This window comes from Trematomus bernacchii, unplaced genomic scaffold (genome assembly GCF_902827165.1).
Source record: "Trematomus bernacchii unplaced genomic scaffold, fTreBer1.1, whole genome shotgun sequence".
NCBI lineage: Eukaryota > Metazoa > Chordata > Actinopteri > Perciformes > Nototheniidae > Trematomus > Trematomus bernacchii.
Window position 1 is genome coordinate 3,319,959 of NW_022987714.1, and position 18,189 is coordinate 3,338,147.

The 18,189-nt window shown below is 40.4% G+C and overlaps 3 protein-coding genes across 5 annotated transcripts in view; 1 reads left to right on the plus strand and 2 right to left on the minus strand.

The window, feature by feature from the left end:
* Positions 1-6,435, plus strand: part of LOC117491362 (FERM domain-containing protein 5) — a 59,538-nt gene extending 53,103 nt beyond the window's left edge. The window contains 1 exon segment of the mRNA XM_034141292.1: positions 1,119-6,435. Coding sequence (XP_033997183.1) covers positions 1,119-1,702 — 584 coding nt within the window. The 3' untranslated portion in view covers positions 1,703-6,435.
* On the minus strand, positions 6,318-14,775 carry blm (BLM RecQ like helicase). 3 transcript variants are annotated; one of them, XM_034141291.1, is made up of 22 exons: positions 14,294-14,773; positions 13,219-13,279; positions 12,570-13,128; positions 12,328-12,460; positions 12,035-12,153; positions 11,809-11,923; positions 11,081-11,727; positions 10,504-10,680; positions 10,282-10,400; positions 10,080-10,193; positions 9,875-9,973; positions 9,635-9,783; positions 9,453-9,559; positions 8,980-9,140; positions 8,661-8,856; positions 8,229-8,419; positions 7,983-8,127; positions 7,651-7,850; positions 7,375-7,570; positions 7,163-7,285; positions 6,864-7,062; positions 6,318-6,740 (listed from the first exon to the last, which is right to left on the minus strand). In XM_034141291.1, the coding sequence occupies exons 1-22, from the start codon at positions 14,386-14,388 to the stop codon at positions 6,548-6,550; spliced, it is 4,098 nt and encodes a 1,365-aa protein (XP_033997182.1). In that variant the 5' UTR covers positions 14,389-14,773; the 3' UTR covers positions 6,318-6,547. The 3 variants fall into 3 exon arrangements, with proteins under 3 accessions (XP_033997182.1, XP_033997180.1, XP_033997181.1); XM_034141289.1 differs by having other exon boundaries at positions 12,570-13,279; positions 14,294-14,775; XM_034141290.1 differs by having other exon boundaries at positions 12,035-12,138; positions 12,570-13,279; positions 14,294-14,774.
* Positions 14,776-14,879: 104 nt separating this feature from the next.
* Positions 14,880-18,186, minus strand: ctsh (cathepsin H). Its single transcript, XM_034141293.1, has 12 exons — positions 18,004-18,186; positions 17,814-17,845; positions 17,523-17,628; positions 17,359-17,429; positions 17,162-17,266; positions 16,875-16,961; positions 16,697-16,752; positions 16,523-16,604; positions 16,351-16,419; positions 16,164-16,270; positions 15,372-15,497; positions 14,880-15,283 (listed from the first exon to the last, which is right to left on the minus strand). The coding sequence occupies exons 1-12, from the start codon at positions 18,068-18,070 to the stop codon at positions 15,214-15,216; spliced, it is 978 nt and encodes a 325-aa protein (XP_033997184.1). The 5' UTR covers positions 18,071-18,186; the 3' UTR covers positions 14,880-15,213.
* Positions 18,187-18,189: the final 3 nt, after the last annotated feature.

An 18,189-nucleotide genomic window follows, 5' to 3' on the forward strand; every position in this document is an offset into this window, starting at 1 on the left:
TACATTTCTCAAAAAGCGTGAATGCCTTTTTTAAGTCTCTCTTAAAATAACAGCCACTTGACAATTTTTGGTTGCTTCAACTGCTCAGTGTTTATGCAAAACACTACGGCTAACTAGCTCTGTTAAACATGTTTGCAGGCCACATATATTTAGTCATATCATTTCAGCTGAACATTGCAAAAATTGACAAGACTGTGGATTTAGAACCCCTCTCCTTTTATATTGAATAACATTGGAAAGGGATGTCCTCCCAGCCAATGTTGACAGGTTATGGCTACGTCAATATTATATAGATATTGTTATATTATATAGATATAGTAAAGTGAATTCATTTAGTAAATTTAGCAGACTGTTCTAGCGCTTCAATTATTTCCCAGTTAGCCATTATGTCATAATTACTGATGATTATTTATAAAAAATCCCATTTTTGTGCTTTTAAAATATTTTTTCAAAGCACAAGAGTGAACCCTGCAATGTTTTTGCAAAATCGATATCAAGCTATTTGGTCAAAAAATATTGTGATATTTGTTTTTCTAGAACAGGGCTTGTCAGTTTGGTTTTAATGGTATGTAAGCATATCCTTGATCCTTCTGGTTTGTATTTATGTTTCATTGCAGCTCTGTTTAAAGGTCAAGCGTTCCTTTACAAGTATTTAACACAACCGAGACGTATCAAGCCATCTAATATCTAAAGTAGGATCATGGCTGTAACCTCTTTTTATTTTTAAGGATAAGGACTAGAGCTAGTCAAGATAAAGAGACGATGTTAACTAGCTTTTTAACTAACTTGTATTCTCTGCGGTTAAACTCTACACTTCCAGTACAAGTGAAACATGATGATCTCCTCCATTAGGGAGGATGATAAGGCATCACATCAGCTCATGAGCTTTCTATAAAACTACTATAGAGACTGTGTGTCTGTGCTCTGTTGCACAAACAGCAGAATTGACCTCTCAGCATTTAGAAGCAGATTTACAGAATAACGTGCCAGTGAACACCACACTAGTAGCTTATAGATTCTACATTTATAAAACACTTATCATGCTATAAAACGTGTGTAACATTCCTTTCTTCCTGTCTGTTTCCCTCCCGCTCTTCCTCCCTGAACCCCTCCCTCAGGTCTGGAGTCGTTGCGTGACAGTGCCCACTCCACGCCAGTGCGTTCAGTGTCCCATGGGGATTGTTTCATGCCACGCTCCCGGAGCCAGGCCACAGACGCCAGTGAGAGGACTGCGGTCATCTCTGACGAGGCGTACAGCCCCTCCGACAGCGTGCTGCCCACCCCGGTGTCCGAGCACAGCGCGGAGCTGTCCGCCTCCCGCCAGACCAACGGGGCGCCTTGCAGCATCGAGGAGGAGAAGGAGTCGGAGGCAGGCACCCCGCGTGGGGATGGGGGAGATTTAGGTGCGGAGGGTAAATCCGCACAGGAGGGTGCTGGGGGGGACTCGACCCTCAGCGAGGTGGAACAGGTGAATACATTTGTCTTAAGCGTCCTGCGTTTGCTCCTTGTGACCATCGGACTCCTCTTTGTCTTGCTCCTCCTCCTCATCATCCTCACAGAGTCAGACCTTGACATTGCATTTTTACGTGATATCCGCCAGACCCCCGAATTTGAGCAGTTCCATTTCGAATACTTTTGTCCCCTCAGGCGGTGGTTTGCCTGCAAGCTCCGCTGGGTGGGCGGGTTGCTCATTAACAAGTGAGGGGAGGTCGTAGAGTTCGTAAGCCCGCTCGGGGTCTGAGGTGACGGTTAGGACTCCGGAGCGATGAAGGGCAGCCTCGGCCCCAACATGAACCCTGCTCCTCATCCTCCTCCTGCAGACACAGCCTCTCACCAGGCAGGATCTCTCCTCCTCTCCTCCACTTTGATTTAACCCCCCCACCACCCAACCACCTCCTAGTTTCGCTTATTTTCTTCTTCTTTTTTTTCTACAAAACCAGAGGACAAGTTTTGCATTTTTTTTATTTCAACTCATTTCAGGTATTTTATTTTTTCAAATAACACAAAGGAAAAAAATTAAAACTGGAATCAAAGGACTGGAGATGTTTAAACAGTTCCTTTTACAAGGACTGGAGAGTTGCAACCGATGAGCGTTGCCTTCAATTATTATTTATTGTTTTAAACATGTATTTGCATAAGAGAAGGGAAAGAGATACACAGCAATCGAGGAAGTTGATTTGTCATTAAATGAAGATGGAAGTGAGTTATGTCAGGGTCGATACTGCTCTGAAGAATATATGAGGCACTGTATGATAATATCGTTTGATATTGGTTCATCCCCATCAGATGCATTTAGACAAACGGCAGATTCAACTCAGCGAGAAAAAACAGAACAATCTGAAGGGAATAAAAATGAAGGTTTATGAAACAGAGAGCAGACGGGATGATTACCAAATGCCTTTTTGAGAAGATGTTGATGATTGAAAGTTGTTTTAAGACACCATTACACTTTAGTATACAATGGTGAACAAAGTAAACTGATGAAGAACAAGGGTGTTTTTCTAACATTTTATAGGGATACAGTAAAAATAAACCAGTACCAATAGTGTTATGTGACCCAGTAGTGTCAGAAGCAGTTAGAAGAGTATTCAGAAAGATTTGCTGGCACCATAGATTATAGTCTAGATAGAGGTGCAATGCTCATATGGTTTAAATAATGAAGTACTTTTGAATGTGGTCATTTGTTCAGTTGTTCTCTTATTTCTCCATTTAATTTGATTTGCATTTTTTCATCTAGTTGAAATTCGATGAATTTCAACAATTTCTTTGTATGAAGAGTTTATGATTTATTTTGGTTTCATATCAACCTAGCTCTTAGGTTTATGTAACATACTATATATTATTATTATTATTAGAATAAGAATAATGATGTACTTTTTGTACAAATTAGTTTGTTTCCTAATATATATTGACAGGTTTTCCATGTATATTTTAACAGAACTGAAATGTTATTTTGTTATTGAAGATTAAATTATACCTTTTTTAGCGCTGTGTAAGGTCAGAAGTATTTATGGAAATGTGGAAGTGGGGACTAAAGAACAGGGTTTTTATCCAGATCCACTGAACACTGCTCACACCTCGTATCGCTCCACCAGCAGTCAGTCAGCAATGTAAATAAACATGTCTCTACGAAAGGAAATCTGCAGATATCATTATACCACCACAAATACCAAATAATCCAAAAGCACATTTCCACCTTTCATAACTTTACAATATGTATTTTTTACTTGAAGAGTTTAGAGAGGTGACTTCTAGCCTGACCGATACCGAGTCTTTTCACTTATTCCTTAAACCCATGGCCTATACTCAACGTCACAATCATATAAATAAAATATTGACATCATTACTAGAGCTGAAAAACATATTTTGAAGATTTTCTGATATCTTTTATTCCATTATTGTTCATTTAATTTATTTAGGTTTTGTACAGTAGGTACGATGAAAGTTGCTGTTGGTTGGGAGATTTTCACTATTTTCTGACATTTTATTGGCCAATCAATTAAACTAGAAAAGAATGGACAGATGAAGCGTTATTTAAATAATTGTTAGTTGTTGCCCCGAACAAAAGTGTGTCACTAAAAGACTGAGAATTAATAATGAAATGGGCCAGGCAGGAAACTGCATAATATAAGTAGGACATTCTAAAGGTTTCTTGTGCAGATTTATTTTCTGAATAATGCAATTAAATTACTTTCCTGGAATATTATATCAGCCAAAACTAAATCAGGCACCAACATATCTGAAAAGCGCATATCGGCGAATAATATCTGCCCTTAGATTTGTCGGTCAGGCTCTAGACGCTTCTGCCTCTCAGCTCCAGGAAGCAATAACTGCGAAGGCTGCTGGATTCTGGGTAAAATCAGTTTTTTATATTGCGTGTCTACCTCCTGCACCAAGTGCAGGTGTAAGTGTTACTCTGTCTGTGTGTAGGAATGGAAACAGGGCTCAAGGTGGTAGTATTAGATGGAGAGGAGTACAAATAAAAACATGTACAAAAGAGCATGAGAAGGACTAAGAGGGAAGAAATGAAATGAGGTAGATTAGACTGAGAGATATCAGAGGCCTTTGGGAGAAGCTCTTTAAAAGTGTGATTTAAGAAACAGATTGGGAATGAAAGGCACTCGGTGAGTCATCACTCCAATGACTGTACAGGGTTGCTTGTTTTGGCCTGCTATCTCCAAGCCGACCCTCTCCTACCAGCAGCTGCCCCACTGAAGTCCCGACGGTGCTACCTTCCTTGTTGCTCCTGAGTAATCCGAGCGTGTCCGTCCGGGGCTGAGTTGTAGTCCTGACCACAGAGTAGCATGCACTTTGGCGTTGTGGCTGGATCCACTCCTGTAGCTTGTTATCCTCCACCAGTTGTCTGTGGTCGAGGGAGCAGCACCGACATTTCCCAGCGGGACGCTAGAGGGAATATAAAATCATTAGAGCTATGTTGGCAAGAAACCTGTCATACATACATTGTAGGAGCTTATTGATGTCAAGATAATAATGTGTAACTTGGATACATCCAGATAAATAGCAATGTGGAGATGAAGCACATTTTCCCAACGGGATGGAGAAGGGTGGGCGTTCTTCTTTGTGTACATTCATTCTTCATATTTATGACTTCTTTACTGACATACAGGTCAAGGGGATGAGTTGTTAGCAGGACATATTCAAGGTCAGTCTGCAAAGGTTCATACATTGATCAGCATTATGTAGCTTTAGTGGTCCCTCTGAACATGCAACAGTTTAAAAAAAAAGGCAGCATTATTCAAAGAGCAATAATCAGCTGTACGAGGATATACAAACTTATGTTTGAAAATGAGTAAGTCAAATACGTCCTTTCTGTTTCTAGAAAATCACTTACCAAATTGCTGTTGTGCTGACTCTAACAATGAAGTGACCACTGAGACACGTAGTTACTGTTGCGGTCATGGATAACATTTTCTAAAAACAAATGTTCCTTAAAAACCTCTGTGTGGATGTTTGTTCTGCTGTTTTCTTCGCTGTTTCATTGTTAAGTGACGGAGTGTTTCTTGTGCCTGGATCCTAACTGCAGTTTACCAAAGTGACAAAGATGAAGGAATGGAGAAATGAAAGACACAACATCTTTAACAACTGTACAACAGACTGCTCCATTCTTAAATCTCCCAGGTCGAGAGGGAAACACATCTGTGTCTGTCTTAATTTGTCCTTTTTCCTCTGAAAAACCTTTCACAGGAAAGCTTTCATTTTACATTTCAGTGTCATGTTTACATTATTTTACTGTTATTTTACTTCATGGGATATGTTTGCAGTTCTGATCAGATGCTGACTTTTGATGAACAAGTGTTATTGTCATCCATGGTTTACAGATCAGAAACAACTTGTCCGTCTCTTAAAAAAGCAGCAGTGAAGGTACAGCCTTCCAATACAATGTGGTGCGTTGAAGACAATGCATTGATTCTTGTTTGAATATAATACACAGGGGATAGACTAAATAACAGAAACACCCACATTATATAATGTAACAAACAAGAAGCAGACCCTACTTATAACATTTCACAAGGCGTGTCAAAGGGATGTTACGGGGCTTTTCTAAGGTTGTACTGTGAGGTGTTTTTGTTATATGGCCACTCCCTACGTATTTATAGCAATCATCTGAAATCTCAATAAAAGTTTCAAAAACCAACATAGGCAATGTATGACAAAGGAAGGTTTTCATTGGTCATCCTTCAATATTTTTGTTACTAAGGTGTCGATTTTTTTAATAACATATATCCAGTTAATATGATAGCAATCAAATGATTTATTCACAATTGGTTACCTTGATTTAACTCCTGGCCAAAATCCCTGCCAGATCATTGTGGATGATGCATGTAGAACTGAGGGGTTGACATTTGGAAGTATTCATAACTGAAGACATCTGAATCTGTTTTTTGGCCATCAGCTCGCAGTAGACCCTCACACAGTGCATACACATCACTGCAGTTAATGTATATACATATTCAGATCAGGTGGTGTTATGTGGTCTGCATTGTTCTATCCTGAGTGTAGATCATTTAATTGCATTATATATACCAGTATAAATATATATAAATCCATGTGCCAAATCCAGTTCTTGTTCAGTCCAATCCATTCCGAACCCATGTTTGTACTGTAGGTTACCTCCTGTACAAGTCAGTATAAAATATTGTTTCTCTCCAATAGTCTCTTGTAACTGGTGCCATTCAATTCAACTATTCAAACTTGAAATAAAAATTGAAAAAGAAATGCATTATGGCTCTGTGGCTTTGTGGTACCCACACAAATTCAGCACAGCTTGCTCTTATCTACTGAAGAAAATCATCTGAAAGTGTTAAATTAGTCTTTAATACAAAAAAAGAAGGATTTCCATCAAAATGGACAGGTCAAAATGAGAATTACAAAAGTAAATAAAATATCTGGACAAACACTATGACAACAACAACAACAACTGTACAAAGCATAAATATACAACCTTAGCATTATCAATAACAGGTAAATACTTTACAAGAATGACTGATAACAACTGGTTTCAAAGCGTCAGATCCAGAGGCCAGTCCTAGCCCAGGTGTGAAAAGGCTGGTTTCAGGAAGGGTCTCTGGTAGGTTTGAGGGGTCGGGATGGCCATGAACCCCGGGGTCCGGCCTGCTGATGCAGCTCCTGCCGAGCTTCTGCCCCCCCGGCCTGCAGCAGCTTTATAACCCCCGCTGGAGTTCGACGATGACCACGCCTTATTGCCGCCATTGCCACGACTGAATCCGCAACACAGCAAGACAGGAGGAAAAGAGGAAATAAGTTTCAACTGTAAAGAGAAGCTTAGTGTTAAATACGATCCTCAGCTACACGATAGAATGTGAGACAAACACAATACAGACCCTTTCGAGCCGGCACTTGGGTTGCCATAAGCTTTCTTCTTCTTAGCATATTTGAAGAATGGCGCTTTCTTTCTCTTCCGCCCCTGAGCTGACTGACTGCCGAAGTAGGTGGAGGACTCTGCGTCCTCCTCGTCCCCTCCGTATGAGCGGCCTTGTGCCGTGTCTATCCAGCCGTCTGCAGCGGTGTCAGTCGGTTCCTCTATTACAGAGACAAAAGTAGGATCAATGTGCAGAAAAAGTCAAAGTAAATGTGTTAAAAACCAACTTAAAAATGTAAAAACTTGAAATGGCTCTCTTACCCGTCTGCTGCCACTCAGAGTATTTCTGTAGCACCTGGATGACTTCGGCTCCGTACTTCTCCAGCTTGTCTTCCGTCACGCCATCAATTTGTAGGAGGACTTCAGGGTTGGAAGAAAGCCTCTCTGTTGGAAAATGTCAACAAGTTAGAAAATGCTTGTGGTATCATACAACAGATTTAAAGCACAGTTTTAACAGTTGTTCCACAAATTACCAGATATCTTTTTCAAGGTGGCGGTGGAGAAGATGTTGTAGTAGTGAATGCCAAAGGCCTTCCCCAGCTTCTTGCACAGATCCAGCAGCTCCTTCAGACACTCCTGCACCTTCTGCTCTCTCTGGGAGACGTCCTTCGACACAGCACCTTTGTGTTTCCTGATGCTCGACGCACTCTCCGTCTCGTAGAACTCCACCTGAGATCAGACATGTGCTGGTTAGTGGTTTGAGTGTTTAAATGTTACATATCTAGCTCTCTAGGGTCGTTATAGATCACCTGCATGTTTCCTGACAGCACGTTCATGGCTTTGTCTCCGGCAGAGATATACGCCACAGCCTGGCCGCCTTGAGTGATGTACAGATCCTCCATCAGGATGTTGTCCAGAACAATTTTTTTGAAGAGTCGGTCAGCATTGTGCCTGGAGTAGGCTCCTCCTGTCCCGAACATTCCCGTCTGCACCTTGGCAGTTTTAGACCCTGACGGAGAGAAACAATTCTGTGCATCAGATAAATCCCAGTTCCTGCCACATGAAGTATAAACATCACAAGACACCGTGCAGGATTCACTGGCAAAATGGCTTTCATTACAGGCATGTGCAGGTACTTTACCTAAAAAGATTTCCACCAACATGTTCAGTGTTAGTCTGGTCTGCTGAGCGGTCCGGCCAAACCTTTGTCCGACTTTCTCGCAGTTCTCCTGGACAAACCTCACGATCTTCTTCACATCATCAGAGACATTTCTCACTTTGTATTGCTGTACATGGGGATAATCAAACAATATTGCTGGATTAGACAAAACTGCCGAGTTGAGTTTGGATTTGCTTTGTAACAAATGAAGAAATTAATGACTCCTACGTTGGGTTTGGCGCAGTTGTCACAGCTGACGTCTGGGTGCTCCTTACAGAAGCTTCGGTTGAAATTCATCTCCCCGAAGTATGCGAGCAGCTGAATTCTCCTGCACTCCATCAAGTTCTCACAGAAGTGCACCATGCTGTGCAGGTTGTTCATATGAGTCGCCTTGGCCTGTCTGTCCCCTTCTTTGTCCACTGGGATTTTAAAAAGAACGAGCAATATGAGTCAACATGAATAATATATATATAATAATAATACATTTGATTTTTATAGCGCTTTTCCTAATGCTCAAAGAGATAGTCATTTGGAAAGTAAACATGAAAACACCCTGAAATATTGTATAGGCTGGAGAAGAACCTTATAGTTTCCACATGTAAAAAAACATCCACATACATTTTGCATGCAATACGAGGGGTCTATATTTTTGCAACATACAAGTGAGAATCCTCTTGATGCGGTGCACGTCGGAGTAGGAGTAGAAGAGAATACAATGAGAGATGTCTCCGTCTCTGCCCGCTCTCCCTGACTCCTGGTAGTAACCCTCCACTGACTTGGGCAGACTGGCGTGGATCACATAGCGCACGTCAGGCTTGTCAATGCCCATGCCAAAGGCTATGGTGGCACAGATGACCTGGCACACAAGAATACAAAATGTCCATATTAAAATCTTGCTCTTGTAAGACTTGAAAAGTGTTCATTGCTTTGTATCCATTAGTGCTCTTCAGGTGGTATCAGTGAGCGAGTGGCGACTCACCTGGCAGCCGTCCTGGTTGATCCACTTGGACTGCACGTATTCTCTGTCGCTGTCTCCCAGGCCTGCGTGATAGGCCAGAGCTAATATGTGTGATCTCTGCAGACTCTGAGCCATGTCATCACAGTCCTTACGGGAGAGGCAGTACACAATGCCAGAGTCTCCTGCAACAGGCAGAAATGCAGCTTAATAAACAAAAGACAGAGGGGGGTCTGCAATCACTGACAAAATATTCACCAATGTTCCTTCATTTGTTACAAGAATTCTTCCAAAGCAATTGTACGTTTGATTTTAAATTATTTCTAATACAAGCTCAAAAATAAGACATTTTATATAACTGTCCTTTCAGCATTGCTTGGATATGACAGACCTCAGAGTGTGTTCGCAGACAAATATGAGTTGAGTTGACACCAGGACAGTGAAGTCAGTTTTCTAAAAATAACCAGGATCACAAAAAGTACTTCTGAATTATTTACGTGGGTAGTTCTTCTTGATCCACATGGTGCACTCCTCGCCAACCTTTTTGGGTTTCTTGGGAAGGACAGTGTACTTGAGGTTTGTTCTGTTGAAACTCATGGTGAACCTAAAAAAACATAGAACACAAATATTAAAATAGAACCCATTTAAAAGTCTGACAGAGGCAGAGAGGAGCACGTACACCTGCGGCCGCGTCATGTTCAGCTGGTTGAGGATGTCTTTCTGCACTCGGGGGGTGGCAGTGGCCGTCAGCGCCATCATCGGGACCTTTGGGTACTTCTGACGCAACTCATGCAACCTCTTGTAGTCCGGGCGAAAATCGTGACCCCACTGAAATGTTCAAAGTCGCAGGTTGATACACAATGGCTGTTGCAAAGATCAAAGCATACTGCAGATGGTGTAGGAGGCAGCTGACACACACCTGGCTGACACAGTGGGCCTCGTCTATGACAAAGCGGGTCAGGAGGCCTCGCTCGTACAGGTTGTGCAGGGCGGAGATCAGCTTGTTACTTGCACACAACTTTGGGAATAAAATATCATGAGTAAACATCAGAGATACTACTCCATTTATTGTAAACAAGCAATAAATTATACAAAATTGAGAGCATAAATCAACAATTTCTCACCTTCTCAGGGGTGACGTAGAGAAGTTTAATGATGGGGTCTTTCCGTGAGAGCTGCATATAAATCCTTCCGGCTTCACTGTCAGTTATTGAACCAGTCAGGGTCGTTGCTGGGATCTGAAATGTAAGACGTAAAAAAATACTTAATACACATTATGAGTATTTGATATGGATCTAGTTGATCAACAGGAGGAAACATACTTACATCAAGAGTAGTGAGTTTCTGGACCTGGTCTACAATGAGTGATTTGAGAGGGGAGATGACCACAGTGACTCCTGGTAACACGCAGGCAGGCAGCTGGTAGCACAGGCTTTTACCCCCACCTAAAAATGCATCATTCACAGAGAAATGTGGACATTTGTTCTATATTTACCCTAAATATGTTGCCGAGATAAACTTGATTTGTAACTTCAGATCACCACGTACCTGTGGGCATCAAAACAAACGTGTCTTCAGAGAGAATTGTTGCATTAATTGCTTCTAGCTGATTAAACCTGAACTGATGAAGACCAAAGCGCTTGTGAAAAATCTTCATCATCTCCTGTGAGTGGGGGAAGTTGAACCCTCTGAAGCGATCATGGGCTGGGTTTCTGTAGTTGGGTTCTGAATGGGAAAACATTCATAGTGAGTCAATAAAATGCAGCACAAACCATCAGGCTAATCAGGGCAGGACTTCATCATCATGTATACATCATTTCTTTAGGAGTTAAGCAAAGAGTCCTTATGCCTGCTTGGATTTATAAAGAGTATAATAAAAAAGTAACCACCATAGAGGAAGATCAATTCTTGCCGTTTTAAGTTTGCAATAATATATTCAAAGATTATAAGTTATTTCTATAAAGCTTGTTGGACACATTCTTCGACCTAAACACTAGTACAAAGAATGATATACATTACTAACTAATATTCAAAAATGCATTTCTCTGAGAATTTGCAAACAGTTCATTTCCCACCAAAAACATTTCATTGTTGAAGTACATGATATCATGCCGTGCAGATTTACCAGGGGAGGAGACCTTTGGAGTCTTCGGTGTGGGAGCAGGTGTTGTTGGTTTTTTGTCCCATGAAGACTTGCTGGGTCCCCCTTCTTTCCCTGTTGTTGTCACAGAGCTGGAGTTTTGAGATTCTTCAAAGTAATCAGGGATATCTGACTCATTAAAATCATCTATGTCAAAGTAGTCATTGTAGAAGTCATCGTGCTCCATGTCTTCTGCAGCCGTGCTGGCTGCTGGTGTCTTAGGTTTGTTCTGAACTGGGTCTGGTCTTTTGGGAGAGAAGAAGAGATCTGAACCATCCAGGTCTGTGCTTGTTTTGTTCGAGAAATTAAATGCTGGGCTTGCGAGGCTGTAGGTAGATGGACACAAACTCTGATTTTTCACATTTATTGTCCCGCTGTTTTTACTGTGCAAGGCCTTCTGGTTGATAATACTGTCAGAGTGATCAGAGTCATAGTCCCCAGAGATAAGTGAGGATCTCCTGAGCTGAGAGGGCATCTGAGGGTCCGCGGGCGCTGAGCTGCTGGACGACATAACGCTAGACGTCTCACAGCTCAAAGACAATCTTTCTTTAAAGCTGGGTTCAGAAATCACAGTGCTGTCAGGCTGCTGGAACGTCAAGGAACTGCCACCGCTATTTACAATAATCCTCTTCCTGTGAGAGAGAGGCAGATGATTGTAGTCATATTTAATATCACGATTAAGAACAAAGCTGTTGATACTCAAATGTACATACCTTTGAGCCCTCTTCAGCAGAAGCTCACTTCCACAGGACAGACCTATTAGTTCATTATCAGGGATGGTGTCAACCAGAGAACAAATAGACTGCATGATACTGAAGAGTTGCTCATCTGTGAGGCAAAGAAAGAAGACAAATAATAAATGGAAATTAGGAACAGGGTGTTGATTTGCTAAACAAAATATGCACAAGTCTAGACACAACAGAAATGTGAAACACGTACTTGTATTGTCCTTTGAGTGGGTGTTGGAGGGTTTAAGTAGTGTTGTGCTGGGTCCCTTTGATGGCAAAGGACGGTCTTTGCTTACAGCAGCAGCTGATTTAGACCTGTGTGAAATAAAACTAAATTATGTATTTATTTTTGTTAATTCACTTTCAGGTGAAATCCATCTTAAATCTATGTCCAAAACGCATTATACACTTATGATGAATATTTGAATAATATAAGGTTATAGAAAATACCCACAAGTAAAAACATGATGTGTGTTGAAAAAACTAAAAAGTGAACACACTGACCTGGTCTCCAATGCAGAGGTAGAATAAGAGATATCTTCAGGGATCGGAGACGGGGGAATATAATCAAGATCATCTTCAGGCTCTGAGTCATTAATCTTTATTACCTTTGGGTCAATCCATTTGTTGTTATCGCCTAAAAGACAAAAGATAAAGAAGTTTGGTATAATTCTATGCTTTCCAGACCCATAACATCCCCACAATGTTCAAATTAAATCCAAATGCTGCATCACACAGCTTCTTACCTGACATTCCTTTAAAGGGCTCAAGCACTTCCTGGTTGTCCTCTTCATTGTCACTAACCACAGACTTCCGATGAGCCCGAGGTGGTCTTCTGGTCACTCTAACCGGAGGGGCCTCGTATTCAGTCTCTGGGGATCCAGGTCCTGGTGAAGCTGCAGTTTGGTCCAAACTCTGCTCCATTTGATCTGTTTCCATGTGAGTTTGTTCACTTCTGGAAAAAACATTCTTGTTCGCTAAACTTTTTTCTTCACTTAGGGAGGACGGTGGATTTGCGCTCTTCCCGGACATCTCTGAACTAAAAGAGTCATTTTTTGCTTTGACAGGTGTCTCGAAGTCATCCAAATCATCCCAGTCATCCATCAGGAATCCAAGAGAAGCATCCAGACTTGTGGGAATGCCTCCATTGCCACTTGTCTGATTGTCAGATTTAGTGGGAGCTGTCATCACCTTAAAAGCAGACCCAGCTGGAGAGGTCTGGCCTGTTGGGCTGATGGAGTCCGACTTGCCTTTTGAACTTACAGGGAAGAAGCTGTTGATTTTGGACTTTTGAGGTCTCTCAAGCTTTTTTGAAAATGTCAAAGGAGATTTAGTCACCAAACTGTTATCAGGTACATTGACATTCCTGTTTGCCAAAACATTAGAGCTGATTACCTTAGTTGGCACTACCACCTTGGTTGTACCTGATGAAGACTTCTTCTTGAAGGAGAAGGCCCTGAAAAATAAACCAGTGTGAAAATATAATTTGGTTTAATATGATTCCCATTAGCTACAGCATTGCAGCAGCTTTCATTCCTGGGGTCCATACACAGACTTACACACCATGACAGTATAAACAAGACAAGACTAAAGCACACAAACACACATGCTCATGGGAATTTAATAAAGCAAAGTAAAAAAAAAAGTTGCCTTTTTACTTTAGTATTCTCGGTACACCCACCTTACACTTCCAAAAGGATCAACTCAAGATTGCATTAACAGGATAGACAAAATTCAATTGTAGTGTTGTCAGTTGTCACATATTTTTCTTATATGTGGAAACTTTTGAAAATCAATTTTCTCCATTTTCCTTTGTATCTCAATTCCTGATAAAAAATAACAGCTGAGAGTAAAACCGTTCAACAATAGTATTAGTTTAAGCATTGACATATTAAGACAGACAGAGTATCCAAAGACTCGCATGTTGGATTTGTCCTTATTGTCACATTTACTTTACACTGCAGGTGAGGGAGCTTCAGCCACAGGGTTTTAGGTTTTAGATCAGATCAGTAGTTAGAAGTGAGTACAGATGTACATCATTTTCTGATTTGTTTTATATTTGATAGGTGCTCAGTTAGTCTGCATTATGAGTTAGCATCTGCAGGACGCACTACACATATTAGTTTAACAGAGGCACTTAACTCACATTTGGACTCTATGTAGCAGCATGTCTTGCTAGAAACATGTTAATTTCACACAGTTAACCATTTTAGTATCCTCCATTCGCTATCTGTAAGATAATGAAATGAATACTGTATGAAACATGTCTTGAATTGAAACTCTGAAACTACTAATTCTGGATACCTCAACTTAATGAGCATTTTTTTAAACAATATATACTGTTTTTTCATTAGTAACAGAGCTATGACAAAACGTCACTGCTGTTGTGTTGAAAACATGCTAATGCTAACAGTGTCTATGTGTTAGCAGAGCTGACAGCTCAAAGCTAGCCGTTGGCTGGTAAACTTACCCGGGTTTTGGTTTAGACAGAGACAGCTTGCTTTGAGCAGCAGTGCTGTGCCTCGCAAGCTGCTCCTCCAAGTTATTTTGTGGAAGACTAGACATTGTTGAGCTAGCGAGTGTTAGCTAGCACAGCAGTCGGAGCTCAGTTCACCAAGATAGCAACAGCTAGTTTCTTCAACATAGCTCGCGACACGGGGTGAGACAAGTGGCAGCACGCTCGCGCTGAGTTTGTCTTCCAGGTTGGTTGTAATTCGTTCATTAAAACTACACCGTTTTCTCGCTTAAATATACTGTTACGTTTACTGTCTGCAGCAGTCGTGTAGACAAGAGACAAACAGATTTTGCGCCCATTCAACAACTGACTCCTTATTGGTCGAGGTCGCGCAGGAGATGAGGATTCTGGGAAATGCAGGCTTACGACATGGCACCTAAAATCTATTCCTAAATTATTGGAAACAAATAGTAGAAGTCGAAGTGAAACTCAAAAACAGCAGTTTGATTATTTTGTGTCAGAGTGTTAAAACAATTGTGTGTTAATGTATGCACTCTCTTTGAGAGTTGTTTTGAGTAATCACAGATTGTTCCCTTTACGGTTTATTGTTGTACTTTCTTTATTACTAGTCTTCATATTTGAACATCTTGCACACAGATGTAACAGTCATAAAAGACTCAAAACAAAAAAAACGCAATAGATTTTATTTATTATTTCAGTAGAATTATTTAAATGATGGATACTTAAGTGATCATTTTTTATTTGTAGATTACATTTATCACAGTACTTCACTGGGGCATAAGATTTACTACATTTTGCCCACTGTACATGGACACACAGTAAGCTAGTGATTGATATTTAAAACACTATTAAAGTATTGTAAAAAATATGTTGCTCCCTTTTCAGCCCTTTTGTAGTTTGCTTTCATGCAGGAATCACACCACTGGGAAAGACGAGCAGGCAGCAAGTCCACACATGTTCTTCTCACGCTCAATGAGGAAATATCTGTAAGAGGAGAACATTGTTGATATCATTCTCTGTTTAGTATACATTTAGTTATATTTTACCTCATGTGATTAAATAAAAGACTTACCCGTCAACCCCCCAGCGGGATCCCCATGAGTTCTTTACTATCCAGTAAGGGGTGCCGTCCTGCTGTCCGTACCCTACTGCTAACACAGCATGGTTCACCATGTCTGGGGTTTGGTGGCATTCAGTGCTAAAAATAAGGAAGATAAGTGAGTTAGAGCCATCTTAATACAAAGACTGTTTTGATAAATAAGGAGGAAGTGAACCATTTTGCGCTCAAACAGGAACTTAACTGACAGGAAATGCTTTTGGTGCTTTATATGCACAGACATAATGTGTGTTTTTAAAGTAGTTATTTACAGGACATAATTTCCAAATCCTTATTTATGGGACAGTTATAGTTGGAGGTAAATGTGGCTTTTTCCTCACCACTCATAGTTTGGCTGGTTGCATTTCAGGATATTTAGTTGTATTTGATTCTAATAAAGTAAGGAGCAGTGCATTGTTGATGATCTCACAAGTAAAAAGTCACACTATTTATGTGTTTGCATGTTACTAAATTAAATTACTTGAAGAAAAAAGGCCTTTTTCTTACAATGGTTATAGTTCCCTCATTTAAGATATACATGTTACTAAAACAAGACATTACAACGTCTGGTTTCAGCAGCATGTTTGGACTAACTAGGGAGAATACAAAAGGGCAGATTCGATTTTTAGCTCTTAAGGAGACAAACTGAAACTTTAAACTTACCATTCAGTATGGTGAATATTGTCATTTTTATTGAACCGTTTTAAATGGAAAGTTACTCTATATTTACAGTAGCATTCATGACACAAACTCGTGACCTCTGCTCACCTGGTATACACTCCCTCAGAGTAATGCATGAAGTCGGAGGTCACCTCAAAGGCAAAGCTGACAGGATTGAGCGTAGCAACCGCATCTACCATTCCTTTCTCATCATACTGTAAAATAAAAGTGTCATCACTCACAGGCCTCTTAATAGAGACTATATATCTGGAGAAAGACTCTGATCTTCACTCACCTGGGTTATGTTCACAACATCTTTCACAAAAGCAGCTGCTAGTTCTGGCTTGTACACACAAGTAAGTTCCTGATTGAAAAAAATACATTAAAAGCCCTTAAATATATGTGACATCAATGTCAGTTTTACCTATCATGTAGTTTAGTTTATTTGTTGCAAAATATTTAGTTACAATAGCTTTGTATGGGTAGTCCTCCTCTGTCATCAGTCCCTTGTTGTACATGATGTATTCAAATGCTTGACTAGGAAGGCCGCTAAAAAAGACAAAATAAGATCTAGTTATCAGGATGTGTAGGTGACGCACACAGTCGTAGTTAAAGGTCAATTATCATAAGATGAATCTTACCCGTCACATCCATGGTTGTTGAAGTCCTGGGCACAGTCAATCAGCTGTTGTTCTGACTAAAATATATTAAAATGAGTGAACAAATACAGTAAATAAATACTCTTGACCCTACTATGACATTGGATTTTTGTTTCTACACAAGAGCAGAAGTTTTGATAGAGAAGTGAAAGAAAGTCACCAGTGGTACAAGCTTCCCAGTGTTGATGGCAGTAACAGACTCCAGACAGCCAGTTGTGGAAAAGGTCCAGCAGCTACCACAGGCTGCCTTTGGTGCAAAAAAGTAAAATAAGATATTGGATTTATGAAATAAATCAGAATTGTGGTTCTCACAGAAAACAGGTTGACATGTCACAGGGTGTTGTTTTTCAGTTTGGGACCCATTTGATTATAACATAATCGACATTTGGAGTTATCAGTTATCCCCAGGAAATATCTTAATCTGCTGTAAGTGCATGCAAAATCCACCTGGTTCTTCACATCTGTCACGTAGTTCCCTTTCTTTCTCCAGTCGATGGAATCTGGAAGTGGTCCTTTGCTGCTGAAATGGTTCCCCTTGGTGGCAGAGCAGTTCTGTAAAAGATAGTATGCATACAATGCCCTCCTTGTTGAAACAAAACAATACAACCATTACAAATAATTGTTACTTTTATGGTTGGCGTTACCTGTGGCTCCGACAAGAGGAAATACTTTCGAAATTCCCCAAATGTCATGTCTGCGAACTGGTTCAGCCCCACTGCAGGAAGAGAGGAGACATTGCTCAACTTTTTTCATAATACACCTTGTACAAATAAAATCTAAAAAGTAAAATCGATGAGGCCGCTCTTACTTGTGAATGTTTGATTTCCTTCATTGTGTTTGTCAATCCTCCTCTTGTTCTCTGTGAATATCTGGAGCCTCTCATGGTATTCCTGCATGCTGTACACTTTATTGTACTGTTTAAGGGGAAGGGGTTTCTGCTGTCAATATTAGTCTACAGTATAAGATTAGTTATTGAAATAAATTGTTGTCAACTTATATGGCTGAAATCACGTAGCCAAGTTGTCCTTACAAATAACTTCCTCTTAACCATACTGTAAACGACGTTACATAACAAATGCATAACGAAAACTGTACCTACCTGTGCCATCCATGACTTGAAGTGAAACTCATCTGAAAACAATGCATATAGTCAAAAAGTTTAAAATACAAATAATTAAATAACAAGAACAAAGGGATACAACTCCATTTGAGATAATGAAAGTGAAAGTTTTTTCTTGGGCACAAAAACTCTTCAGTACAAAACAGACCAGAGAATCACAGCAGCTTACCTTGTTCAGACAGGGGAAAAGCTGAGGCTGCTGAGAGCAAAGCGAACAATACCAAAGAGATAATCATCTTGATCAGTCAGCAACCACCGAGGAAGCGAGGGAAAATCAAGTGATGCGATGAGAAGTCACGAGTTGAACTGCAGCCTGATCAAATTTCCCAACTGACACATAATAAACACTGGGTAA

Bases quoted from the DNA above. Each gene is read 5' to 3' on its own strand.
- ctsh (XM_034141293.1), bottom strand. From the start codon at position 18,070: ATGATTATCTCTTTGGTATTGTTCGCTTTGCTCTCAGCAGCCTCAGCT. The intron at 16,605-16,696 runs GTAAGATTCATC...TGTCTTTTTTAG, and splicing joins AACAACCATGGATGTGACGG to CGGCCTTCCTAGTCAAGCAT. The intron at 16,271-16,350 runs GTGAGTGAAGAT...TTTATTTTACAG, and splicing joins ATGTTGTGAACATAACCCAG to TATGATGAGAAAGGAATGGT.
- blm (XM_034141289.1), bottom strand. From the start codon at position 14,388: ATGTCTAGTCTTCCACAAAATAACTTGGAGGAGCAGCTTGCGAGGCAC. The intron at 11,728-11,808 runs GTATGTACATTT...TCTCTCTCACAG, and splicing joins CTGCTGAAGAGGGCTCAAAG to GAAGAGGATTATTGTAAATA. The intron at 7,063-7,162 runs GTAAGAGAGCCA...TCTCTGTAATAG, and splicing joins CTCTGAGTGGCAGCAGACGG to AGGAACCGACTGACACCGCT.